The sequence below is a fragment of the Aphelocoma coerulescens genome, chromosome 30 (genome assembly GCF_041296385.1).
Source record: "Aphelocoma coerulescens isolate FSJ_1873_10779 chromosome 30, UR_Acoe_1.0, whole genome shotgun sequence".
NCBI classification, from domain to species: Eukaryota; Metazoa; Chordata; class Aves; order Passeriformes; family Corvidae; genus Aphelocoma; species Aphelocoma coerulescens.
The window spans coordinates 1,354,753-1,367,582 of NC_091043.1; the positions used below are offsets into that span (position 1 = coordinate 1,354,753).

At 53.2% G+C, this 12,830-nt stretch overlaps 1 protein-coding gene across 1 annotated transcript in view; it reads left to right on the forward strand.

Moving 5' to 3' along the window:
- LOC138100141 (adhesion G protein-coupled receptor E3-like) overlaps positions 1-12,830 on the forward strand; it is a 33,922-nt gene that overhangs the window by 4,607 nt on the left and 16,485 nt on the right. Inside the window, exons 5-7 of the mRNA XM_068997866.1 lie at positions 5,137-5,250; positions 7,795-8,045; positions 11,769-11,939. Coding sequence (XP_068853967.1) covers positions 5,137-5,250; positions 7,795-8,045; positions 11,769-11,939 — 536 coding nt within the window. The remainder of the gene's footprint in view (positions 1-5,136; positions 5,251-7,794; positions 8,046-11,768; positions 11,940-12,830) is intronic.

Consider the following 12,830-nt stretch of genomic DNA (forward strand, 5'->3'; position numbering starts at 1 on the left):
CGTCCTGGGTATGGCGGGGCCCCAAAACCCCAAAAAACCCAAAAACCAACCCAAAACCCCAAAAACCCCCCAAAATCTCCCCAAATCCCCCAGAACTTCAGCACCCCTGTCCTGGGTACAGCAGGGCCCCAAAACCCCAAAACCCAACCCAAAACCAACCCAAAATCTGCCCAAATCCCCCCCAAAGCAACCCAAAATCCCTCCCGGAGCCCCCCAGAACTTCAGCACCTGCGTCCTGGGTATGGCGGGGCCCAAAACCCCAAAAACCAACCCAAAATCTCCCCAAATCCCTCCAGAACTTCAGCACCCGCGTCCTGGGTATGGCGGGGCCCCAAAACCCCAAAAAACCCCAAAAACCAACCCAAAACCCCAAAAATCCCCCCAAACCGACCCAAAAATCCCTCCCGGAGCCCCCCAGAACTTCAGCACCCGCGTCCTGGGTATGGCAGGGCCCAAAAACCCCAAAAAACCCCAAAACCAACCCAAAATCCCTCCCGGAGTCCCCCAGAACTTCAGCACCCACGTCCTGGGTATGGCGGGGCCCCAAAACCCCAAAAAACCCCAAAACCAACCCAAAATCTCCCCAAATCCCTCCAGAACTTCAGCACCCCCATCCTGGGTATGGCGGGGCCCCAAAACCCCCCAAATCCCCCTAAAAACCCAACAAACCCCCCCAAAATCATCCAAAACCACCCAAAATACCCCCAAACCCCCCAAACCTCCCCAAATTCGCCCAAAAACCCCTAAAAATCCGCCCAACCCCCCCCCAAGCCCCCCAAAACCCCCAAGACGTCATCAGCCCCCCCAGACCCTCAGGATCCCCCCCCCAAAATCCCCTAAAATCCACCCGGGGGGGTCCCTTTGGCCCCTCCCAGGTAAAAACCCCAAAATCGCCTTTTTTCACCCCAAATCAGAGCCGGAGGCACCTTTAGGTGGCCCCAACCCCCAAATCCTCAGAGACCCCAAAAAACCCTTCCCAACCCCCCCAAAAATCCGATTTTGGGGTCCCTTCGGCCCCTTCCAGGGGTTCCCTGAGCTCGGGGGTGCCTGGGCTGGGTAAAAAAACCCCAAAATCGCCTTTTTTCACCCCAAATCAGAGTTCTGGGGCTCCAAACTCCCTAAACCCACAAATCCTCCCCAAAAAACCCTTCTCAGACCCCCCAAAAATCCGATTTTGGGGTCCCTTCGGCCCCTCCCGGGGGTTCCCTGAGCTCGGGGGTGCCTGGGCTGGGTAAAAACCCCAAAATCGCCTTTTTTCACCCCAAAACGCAGACGGAGACACCTTTAGGTGGCCCCAACCCCCAAATCCTCCCCAAAAAACCCTTCCCAACCCCCCCAAAAAATCCGATTTTGGGGTCCCTTCAGCCCCTTCCAGGGGTTCCCTGGCTGGCTAAAAACCCCAAAATCGCCTTTTTTCACCCCAAATCAGAGTTCTGGGGCTCCAAACCCCCTAAACCCACAAATCCTCCCCAAAAAACCCTTCCCAGACCCCCCAAAAATCCGATTTTGGGGTCCCTTCAGCCCCTCCCAGGGGTTCCCTGGCTGGCTAAAAACCCCAAAATCGCCTTTTTTCACCCCAAAACGCAGACGGAGGCACCTTTAGGTGGCCCCAACCCCCAAATCCTCAGAGACCCCAAAAAACCCTTCCCAACCCCCCCAAAAAATCCGATTTTGGGGTCCCTTCGGCCCCCCCAAAAATTCGATTTTGGGGTCCCTTCAGCCCCTCCCAGGGGTTCCCTGGCTGGGTAAAAACCCCAAAATCGCCTTTTTTCACCCCAAATAAAGAGTTCTGGGGCTCCAAACCCCCTAAACCCCCAAATCCTCCCCAAAAAACCCTTCCCAGCCCCCCCAAAAATCCGATTTTGGGGTCCCTTCGGCCCCTCCCGGGGGTTCCCTGAGCTCGGGGGTGCCTGGACTGGGTAAAACCCCAAAATCGCCTTTTTTCACCCCAAATCAGAGCCGGAGGCACCTTTAGGTGGCCCCAACCCCCAAATCCTCCCCAAAAAACCCTTCCCAACCCCCCCAAAAAATCCGATTTTGGGGTCCCTTCGGCCCCTTCCGGGGGTTCCCTGAGCTCGGGGGTGCCTGGGCTGGATAAAAAAACCCCAAAATCGCCTTTTTTCACCCCAAATCAGAGTTCTGGGGCTCCAAACCCCCTAAACCCACAAATCCTCCCCAAAAAACCCTTCTCAGACCCCCAAAAAATCCGATTTTGGGGTCCCTTCGGCCCCTCCCAGGGGTTCCCTGGCTGGCTAAAAACCCCAAAATCGCCTTTTTTCACCCCAAATCAGAGCCGGAGGCACCTTTAGGTGGCCCCAACCCCCAAATCCTCCCCGAAAAACCCTTCCCAACCCCCCCAAAAATCCGATTTTGGGGTCCCTTCGGCCCCTCCCAGGGGTTCCCTGGCTGGGTAAAAACCCCAAAATCGCCTTTTTTCACCCCAAAACGCAGACGGAGGCACCTTTAGGTGGCCCCAACCCCCAAATCCTCAGAGACCCCAAAAAACCCTTCCCAACCCCCCCAAAAAATCCGATTTTGGGGTCCCTTCGGCCCCCCCAAAAATTCGATTTTGGGGTCCCTTCAGCCCCTCCCAGGGGTTCCCTGGCTGGGTAAAAACCCCAAAATCGCCTTTTTTCACCCCAAATAAAGAGTTCTGGGGCTCCAAACTCCCTAAACCCACAAATCCTCCCCAAAAAACCCTTCCCAGACCCCCCAAAAATCCGATTTTGGGGTCCCTTCGGCCCCTCCCGGGGGTTCCCTGAGCTCGGGGGTGCCTGGGCTGGCTAAAAAACCCCAAAATCGCCTTTTTTCACCCCAAATCAGAGTTCTGGGGCTCCAAACTCCCTAAACCCCCAAATCCTCCCCAAAAACCCTTCTCAGACCCCCAAAAATCCGATTTTGGGGTCCCTTCAGCCCCTCCCAGGGGTTCCCTGGCTGGGTAAAAACCCCAAAATCGCCTTTTTTCACCCCAAATCAGAGCCGGAGGCACCTTTCGGTGGCCCCAACCCCCAAATCCTCAGAGACCCCAAAAAACCCTTCCCAACCCCCCCAAAAAATCCGATTTTGGGGTCCCTTCGGCCCCTCCCAGGGGTTTCCCTGAGCTCGGGGGTGCCTGGGCTGGGTAAAACCCCAAAATCGCCTTTTTTCACCCCAAATCAGAGCCGGAGGCACCTTTAGGTGGCCCCAGCCCCCAAATCCTCCCCAAAAAACCCTTCCCAACCCCCCCAAAAAATCCGATTTTGGGGTCCCTTCAGCCCCTCCCGGGGGTTCCCTGAGCTCGGGGGTGCCTGGGCTGGGTAAAAAACCCCAAAATCGCCTTTTTTCACCCCAAATCAGAGTTCTGGGGCTCCAAACTCCCTAAACCCACAAATCCTCCCCAAAAAACCCTTCCCAGACCCCCAAAAAATCCGATTTTGGGGTCCCTTCGGCCCCTCCCAGGGGTTCCCTGAGCTCGGGGGTGCCTGGGCTGGCTAAAAAACCCCAAAATCGCCTTTTTTCACCCCAAATCAGAGCCGGAGGCACCTTTAGGTGGCCCCAACTCCCAAATCCTCAGAGACCCCAAAAACCCTTCCCAACCCCCCCAAAAATCAGATTTTGGGGTCCCTTCGGCCCCTCCCGGGGGTTCCCTGAGCTCGGGGGTGCCTGGGCTGGCTAAAAAAACCCAAAATCGCCTTTTTTCACCCCAAATCAGAGTCTGTGGCACCTTTAGGTGGCCCCAACCCCCAAATCCTCAGAGACCCCAAAAAACCCTTCCCAACCCCCCCCAAAAATCCGATTTTGGGGTCCCTTCAGCCCCTCCCGGGGGTTCCCTGAGCTCGGGGGTGCCTGGACTGGGTAAAACCCCAAAATCGCCTTTTTTCACCCCAAATCAGAGCCTGTGGCACCTTTAGGTGGCCCCAACCCCCAAATCCTCAGAGACCCCAAAAAACCCTTCCCAATCCCCCCAAAAAATCCGATTTTGGGGTCCCTTTGGCCCCTCTCGGGGGTTCCCTGAGCTCGGGGGTGCCTGGGCTGGGTAAAAAAAACCCAAAATCGCCTTTTTTCACCCCAAATGAGAGTTCTGGGGCTCCAAACTCCCTAAACCCCCAAATCCTCCCCAAAAAACCCTTCCCAACCCCCCCAAAAAATCAGATTTTGGGGTCCCTTTGGCCCCTCTCGGGGGTTCCCTGAGCTCGGGGGTGCCTGGGCTGGCTAAAAAACCCCAAAATCGCCTTTTTTCACCCCAAAACGCAGACGGAGGCACCTTTAGGTGGCCCCAACCCCCAAATCCTCAGAGACCCCAAAAACCCTTCCCAACCCCCCCAAAAAATCCGATTTTGGGGTCCCTTCGGCCCCTCCCGGGGGTTCCCTGAGCTCGGGGGTGCCTGGGCTGGGTAAAAAAACCCCAAATCGCCTTTTTTCACCCCAAATCAGAGCCGGAGGCACCTTTAGGTGGCCCCAACCCCCAAATCCTCAGAGACCCCAAAAAACCCTTCCCAACCCCCCCAAAAAATCCGATTTTGGGGTCCCTTCAGCCCCTCCCGGGGGTTCCCTGAGCTCGGGGGTGCCTGGGCTGGGTAAAAACCCCCAAAATCGCCTTTTTTCACCCCAAATCAGAGTTCTGGGGCTCCAAACACCTGAAACCCACAAATCCTCCCCAAAAAACCCTTCCCAACCCCCCCAAAAAATCCGATTTTGGGGTCCCTTCGGCCCCTTCCAGGGGTTCCCTGAGCTCGGGGGTGCCTGGACTGGGTAAAACCCCAAAATCGCCTTTTTTCACCCCAAATCAGAGCCGGAGGCACCTTTAGGTGGCCCCAACCCCCAAATCCTCAGAGACCTCAAAAAACCCTTCCCAACCCCCCCAAAAAATCCGATTTTGGGGTCCCTTCGGCCCCTCCCGGGGGTTCCCTGAGCTCGGGGGTGCCTGGGCTGGGTAAAACCCCAAAATCGCCTTTTTTCACCCCAAATCAGAGCCGGAGGCACCTTTAGGTGGCCCCAACCCCCAAATCCTCAGAGACTCCAAAAAACCCTTCCCAATCCCCCCAAAAAATCCGATTTTGGGGTCCCTTCGGCCCCTTCCAGGGGTTCCCTGAGCTCGGGGGTGCCTGGGCTGGGTAAAAAAACCCCAAAATCGCCTTTTTTCACCCCAAAACGCAGACGCGGCCGCGCAGGTGCTGGGCGGGCGCTGCCCCCAGGCCCGGCTGGAGCTGGAGGTGGGCGAGGACTCGCTGAGCGTCCCTTGCCCGCAGGTGCTGGGCTACCGGAGGACAGGTGAGGCCACCGACCCCAAAAACCCTTGAAAAAACCCTAAAAACCAAAAAAATAGCGAAAAAAAATTTAAAAAGAGTTAAAAATCCGAAAAAAAGGTGAAAAAAAGGTGAAAAAATCTTGGGGAAAAGAGGGGAAAATGAGAGAAAAAAAATCACTTTAAAAGGCGAAAAAGGCCCTGAAAAAACAAAATAAAGAATGTCAAAAAATAGAAATAATCCGAAAAAACCGGGAAAAACTGAAAAAACCGAAAAAATCTGGAAAATAAAGAAAAAAAACTGAAAAAAACTGGAAAAATCTGGAAAGAAACTGAAAAAAACTGAAAAAACCCTAGAAGAAACCTGAAAAAATCCTAAAAAAACCCCAGAAAAATCCCCCAAAAAATCCTAAAAAACCTGAAAAAAACGAAAAAAAGGGAAAACGGAAAAAAGAGGAAAAAAATGGGGAAAAAAGAAAAAAACCTGAAAAAAACCTGAAAAAAAACCTGAAAAAAACCGAAAAAAATGAAAAAAAACTAAAAAACCCCGAAAAACCCTAAAAAATCCTAAAAAAAAAAATCCTAAAACCCCTAAAAAATCTGAAAAAAACCCAAAATCTCAGAAAAAAAAGAAAAAAGAAAAAATCCGAAAAACCCTGGAAAAAACAAAAAAACCCCAAAAACCCTGAGAAAAACCCCAAAAACCTGAAGAAAACACTAAAAAAAATTAAAAACTCTAAAAAACCCTAAAAACCCCTGAAAAATCCTGAAAAAAAAAACCTATAAAAACCCTAAAAAACCCTAAAAGAAATTTAAAATCTGAAAGAAACAAAACCAAAAAATCCCTGAAAAACCCTAAAATACCCCTAAAAAAATCCTAAAAAAACCTGAAAAACCCTAAAAGAAAACCCCTGAAAACCCCCAAAAATCCTAAAAAACCATTAAAAAAATCTATAAAAAAAAAACCAAAAAAGCCCTGAAAAACCCTAAAAAACTCCTGAAAAAAACCCTAAAAATCCTAAGAAAACCTGAAAAACCCTGAGAAAAAACAAAAAAAAACCCTAAAAAACCATTAAAAAATCTGAAAAAAACCCGATAAACCCTAAAAAAACCCTGAAAAAAACTCTAAAAAAATCCTAAAAAGACCTGAAAAACCCTAAAAGAAAAACCCTAAAAAACCCTAAAAAAAATTAAAAATCGGGGAAAAAAACCCCAAAAAAGCCTGAAAAACCCTAAAAAACACCTGAAAAAAACCCTAAAAAATCCTAAAAAACCTGAAAAACCCTAAAAGAAAAACCCTGAAAAACCCTAAAAAAAATTTAAAAATCTGAAAAAAACCAAAAAAAAAAACCCCTGAAAATCCCTAAAAAACCCCTGAAAAAAAACCCCTAAAAATCCTAAAAAACCTGAAAAACCCTAAAAGAAAAACCCTAAAAAAAAAACCCTAAAAAACCCCCCAAAAACCCCCAAAACCCCTAAAAAACCCTTAAAAAACCCAAAAAAACCCTAAAAAACCCCCAAAATCTCCAAAAAACCCCAAGCCCCCGCCCCAAATATCGCCAAAACCCCCAAATTTGGGCTTCATTGGGGTTTTTTAGGGTTTGTTTGGGATTTTTTGGGGGGATTTTGGGGTTTGGGTGCATTTGGGGTGGGGTTTTGGGGGGGATTTGGGGTGGGTTTGGGGTTTTTGGGTTTTGGGGATATTTGGGGTGGGGTTTGGGCGTCTTTTTGGGGTTTGGGGTTTTGGGGGATTTTTGGGGTTTTTTGGGTTTTTTTGGGGGGGGGTTTTGAGGATATTTGGGGTGGGGTTTGGGGTTTTTGGGGTTTTGGGGTACATTTGGGGTGGATTTTTCGGGTTTTTTTTGGGGTTTGGGGACATTTTGGGTGAGTTTATGGGGTTTTTTTGGGGTTTGGGGCACATTTATGGTTTTTTTTGGGGTTTGGGGTACATTTATGAGGTTTTTTGGATTTTGGGGGTACATCTATGGGGTTTTTTGGGGTTCTGAGGTACATCTATGGGGTTTTTTGGATTTTGGGGTACATCTATGGGGATTTTTGGGTTTGGGGGTACATCTATGGGTTTTTTTGGATTTGGGGGTACATTTATGGGGTTTTTCGGATTTTGGGGTACAGCTATGGGGTTTTTTTGGATTTTGGGGTACATCTATGGGGTTTTTGGGATTTTGGGGTACATCTATCGGGATTTTGGCTTTTGGGGTACATTTATGGGGTTTTTTGGATTTTGGGGTACATCTATGGGTTTTTTTGGATTCTGGGGTACATCTATGGGGTATTTTTGGATTTGGGGTACATCTATGGGTTTTTTTTGGGTTTTGTGGTACATCTATGGGGTTTTTTGGATTCTGGGGGCCCATCTATGGGGATTTTTGGGGTTTGGGGGTACATTTATGGGTTTTTTTGGATTTAAGGGTACATTTATGGGGATTTTTGGATTTGGGGTACATATATGGGGTTTTTTGGATTTAAGGGTACATGTATGGGGATTTTTGGGTTTTGGGGGTACATCTATGGGGTTTTTTTGGGGGGTTCTGACCCCGTTTCCGGGGCAGGGGCCGTGGCCGTGGCGTTCCTGGTCTACAAGGAGGGGCCGGAGCTGCTGGGGGGGGTCACCGAGGGGGGGCCGGGGTCCCTCAACTCCCGCGTGGTCGGGGGAGCCCTGGGGACGCCCGGGGGCGCCGATGACGTCGGCGATGACGTCACGTCCGACGGCACCGCCGGCGGCGTCGGTGACGTCACCGCCAACGTCGTCACCAACGTCACCTTCAACGTCACCTTCACCCTCACCCTGAGGCACCGCACGGTGGGTGGGGGAGGGGCGGATGGGGGTTTTGGGGTCCCCTTGGGGTGGGGGGGGGGTCCCCTGAGGGATTTGGGGTGTCCTGTGTGGGTTTGGGGTCCCCTGGGGGAGGATTTGGGGTGTCCTGGGTGGGTTTGGGGTTCCCTTGGGGGATTTGGGGTGTCCTGGGTGGGTTTGGGGTCCCCTGGGGGTCTCCTGAGAGGTTTTGGGGTTCCCTTGAGGGATTTGGGGTGTCCTGGGTGGGTTTGGGGTCCCCTGGGAGAGGATTTGGGGTGTCCTGGGTGGGTTTGGGGTCCCTTTGAGGGTCCCTTGAGGTGTCCTGAAAGGTTTTGGGGTTCCCTTGAGGGATTTGGGGTGTCCTGGGTGGGTTTGGAGTCCCTTGGGGGTCCTTTGGGGGTCTCCTGAGGGGTTTTGGGTTTCCCTTGGGGAATTCGGGGTGTCCTGGGTGGGTTTGGGGTCCCCTGGGGGTCTCCTGAGAGGTTTTGGGGTTCCCTTGGAAGATTTGGGGTGTCCTGGGTGGGTTTGGGGTCCCCTTGAGGGTCTCCTGAGAGGTTTTGGGGGTCCCCTGAGGGATTTGGGGTGTCCTGGGTGGGTTTGGGGTCCCCTTGGGGGTCTCCTGAGAGGTTTTGGGGCTCCCTTGGTGGATTTGGGGTGTCCTGGGGTTCCTCTGGGTGTCCCCTGGGGGGGGATTTGGGGTGTCCTGGGTGGGTTTGGGGTCCCCTGGGGGGAGCTGGGGTGGCCTGGGGGGAATGGGGACACTGCTGGAATGACCCATTCCCAAAGCCGGACATTCCCGGGGTGCCCCATTCCTGGGGCCGGACATTCCTGAGGTTCCCCATTCCCAGACCAGGACATTCCCGAGGTTATCCATGCCTGGAGTGACCCATTCCTGGAGCTGGACATTCCCAGAGCACCCCATTCCCAAATCTGGCCATTCCCAGAGTTCCCCACGGTGTCCATGTCCGGCCATTCCCAGAGTTCCTCATGGTGTCCATCTCCGGCCATTCCCAGAGTTCTCCACGCTGTCCATGTCCGGCCATTCCCAGAGTTCCCCATGGTGTCCATGTCCGACCAATCCCAGAGTTCCCCATGGTGTCCATGTCCGGCCATTCCCAGAGTTCCCCACGCTGTCCATGTCCGGCCATTCCCAGAGTTCCCCACGCTGTCCATGTCTGGCCATTCCCAGAGTTCTCCACGGTGTCCATGTCCGGCCATTCCCAGAGTTCCCCATGGTGTCCATGTCCGGCCATTCCCAGAGTTCTCCTTGGTGTCCATGTCCGGCCATTCCCAGAGTTCCCCACGCTGTCCATGTCCGGCCATTCCCAGATTTCCCCATGGTGTCCATGTCCGGCCATTCCCAGAGTTCCTCATGGTGTCCATGTCCGACCAATCCCAGATTCCCCCACGGTGTCCATGTCCGGCCATTCCCAGAGTTCCTCATGGTGTCCATGTCCGACCAATCCCAGATTCCCCCACGGTGTCCATGTCCGGCCATTCCCAGAGTTCCCCATGGTGTCCATGTCCGACCAATCCCAGATTCCCCCACGGTGTCCATGTCCGGCCATTCCCAGAGTTCCCCACGCTGTCCATGTCCGGCCATTCCCAGAGTTCTCCTTGGTGTCCATGTCCGGCCATTCCCAGAGTTCCCCACGCTGTCCATGTCCGGCCATTCCCAGAATGCTCCTTGGTGTCCATGTCCGGCCATTCCCAGAGTTCCCCATGGTGTCCATGTCCGGCCATTCCCAGAGTTCCCCACGCTGTCCATGTCCGACCATTCCCAGAGTTCCCCATGGTGTCCATGTCCGGCCATTCCCAGAGTTCCCCACGCTGTCCATGTCCGGCCATTCCCAGAGTTCCCCACGCTGTCCATGTCCGACCAATCCCAGAATGCTCCTTGGTGTCCATGTCCGGCCATTCCCAGAGTTCCCCACGCTGTCCATGTCTGGCCATTCCCAGATTTCCCCATGGTGTCCATGTCCGGCCATTCCCAGAGTGCTCCATGGTGTCCATGTCCGGCCATTCCCAGAGTTCCTCACGGTGTCCATGTCCGGCCAATCCCAGAGTTCCCCACGGTGTCCATGTCCGGCCATTCCCAGAGTTCTCCATGGTGTCCATGTCCGACCATTCCCAGAGTTCCTCATGGTGTCCATGTCCGACCATTCCCAGAGTTCCCCATGGTGTCCATGTCCGACCAATCCCAGAATTCTCCACGGTGTCCATGTCCGGCCATTCCCAGAATGCTCCTTGGTGTCCATGTCCGGCCATTCCCAGAATTCCCCATGGTGTCCATGTCCGACCATTCCCAGAGTTCTCCACGGTGTCCCTGTCCGGTCATTCCCAGAATGCTCCTTGGTGTCCATGTCCGGCCATTCCCAGAATTCCCCATGGTGTCCATGTCCGACCATTCCCAGAGTTCCCCACGCTGTCCATGTCCGGCCATTCCCAGAGTGCTCCATGGTGTCCATGTCCGGTCGTTCCCAGAATTCCCCATGGTGTCCATGTCCGGCCATTCCCAGAATTCCCCATGGTGTCCATGTCCGGACATTCCCAGAGTCCCCCACGGTGTCCATGTCCGGCCATTCCCAGAATGCTCCTTGGTGTCCATGTCCGGCCATTCCCAGAGTTCCCCATCGTGTCCATGTCCGACCAATCCCAGAGTTCTCCATGGTGTCCATGTCCGGCCATTCCCAGAGTTCCCCACGCTGTCCATGTCCGGCCATTCCCAGATTTCCCCATGGTGTCCATGTCCGGCCATTCCCAGAGTTCCCCATGGTGTCCATGTCCGGCCATTCCCAGAGTTCCTCATGGTGTCCATGTCCGACCAATCCCAGAGTTCTCCATGGTGTCCATGTCCGGCCATTCCCAGAGTTCCCCATGGTGTCCATGTCCGGCCATTCCCAGAATTCTCCATGGTGTCCATGTCCGGCCATTCCCAGAGTTCCCCATGGTGTCCATGTCCGGCCATTCCCAGAGTTCCCCACGCTGTCCATGTCCGACCATTCCCAGAGTTCTCCACGCTGTCCATGTCCGGCCATTCCCAGAATTCTCCATCGTGTCCATGTCCGGCCATTCCCAGAGTTCCCCATGGTGTCCATGTCCGACCAATCCCAGAGTTCTCCATGGTGTCCATGTCCGGCCATTCCCAGAGTTCCCCATGGTGTCCATGTCCGGCCATTCCCAGAATGCTCCTTGGTGTCCATGTCCGGCCATTCCCAGAGTTCCCCACGCTGTCCATGTCTGGCCATTCCCAGAGTTCCCCTTGGTGTCCATGTCCGACCATTCCCAGAGTTCCCCACGCTGTCCATGTCCGGCCATTCCCAGAGTTCCCCATGGTGTCCATGTCCGACCATTCCCAGAATTCTCCATGGTGTCCATGTCCAGCCATTCCCAGAATGCTCCTTGGTGTCCATGTCCGGCCATTCCCAGAGTTCCCCACGCTGTCCATGTCCGGCCATTCCCAGAGTTCTCCACGCTGTCCATGTCCGGCCATTCCCAGAGTTCCCCATGGTGTCCATGTCCGGCCATTCCCAGAGTTCCCCACGCTGTCCATGTCCGGCCATTCCCAGAGTTCCCCATGGTGTCCATGTCCGGCCATTCCCAGAGTTCCTCATGGTGTCCATGTCCGGCCATTCCCAGAATGCTCCTTGGTGTCCATGTCCGGCCATTCCCAGAGTTCCCCACGCTGTCCGTGTCCGGCCATTCCCGCTGACCGCTCGCTGTCCGCAGGCTCTCCGGCCGGACCAGGATTCCCTGTGCGTGTCCTGGGAGCTCCGGGGCTCGCGGGGCCACTGGAGCCGCCGGGGCTGTGCCCGGCTCGGGGGCGATTCCAACACCTCCATCTGTGCCTGTTCCCACTTCTCCACCTTCGCCGTCCTCACGGCGCTGCAGCCGCTCCCGGTGAGACCCCCCGGACTCCCTCCCACCCTTCGTTCCCACCATTTTAGGGCGGTTTTCCCAAAAATCCCGATTTTTGGGGTGGTTTTACCCAAAAAAATCCCGATTTTTGGCGGTTTTCCCTCCAAAAATCCCAATTCTTGGCGAGTATTCCCCATAGAAATTCTGATTTTTGGTGGGTTTTCCCCATAGGAATCCGGATTTTTGGGGTGTTCTTACCCAAAAAAACCCTGATTTTTGGCGGGTTTTCCCCATAGAAATCCTGATTTTTGGCGGTTTTCCCCCAAAAAATCCCAATTCTTGGCGGTTTTCCCCATAAAAATCCTGATTTTTGGCGGGTTTTCCCCATAGAAATCCCGATTTTTGGCGGTTTACCCCATAAAAAATCCCGATTTTTGGCGGGTTTTCCCCCCAAAAATCCCGATTTTTGGCGGTTTTCCCCATAGAAATCCCGATTTTTGGCGGGTTTTCCCCATAAAAATCCTGATTTTCAGGGTGCTTTTACCCCAAAAAATCTCTATTTTTGGCAAGTTTTCCCCCTCTCAAATCCTGATTTTTGGTGGTTTTCACCACAAAAATCCTGATTTTTGGCGAGTATTCCCCATAGAAATCCCGATTTTTGGCGGGTTTTCCCCCCAAAAAGCCCAATTCTTGGTGGGTTTTCCCCATAAAAATCCCAATTTTTGGCGGGTTTTCCCCATAGAAATCCTGATTTTTGGGGTGTTTTTACCCCATAAAAATCCTGATTTTTGGGACTTTTCCTCATAGAAATCCTGATTTTTGGTGGGTTTTCCCCATAGAAATCCCGATTTTTGGGGTGTTTTTACCCCATAAAAATCCCAATTCTTGGCGGGTTTTCCCCACAGAAATCCTGATTTTTGGCGGTTTTCCCCT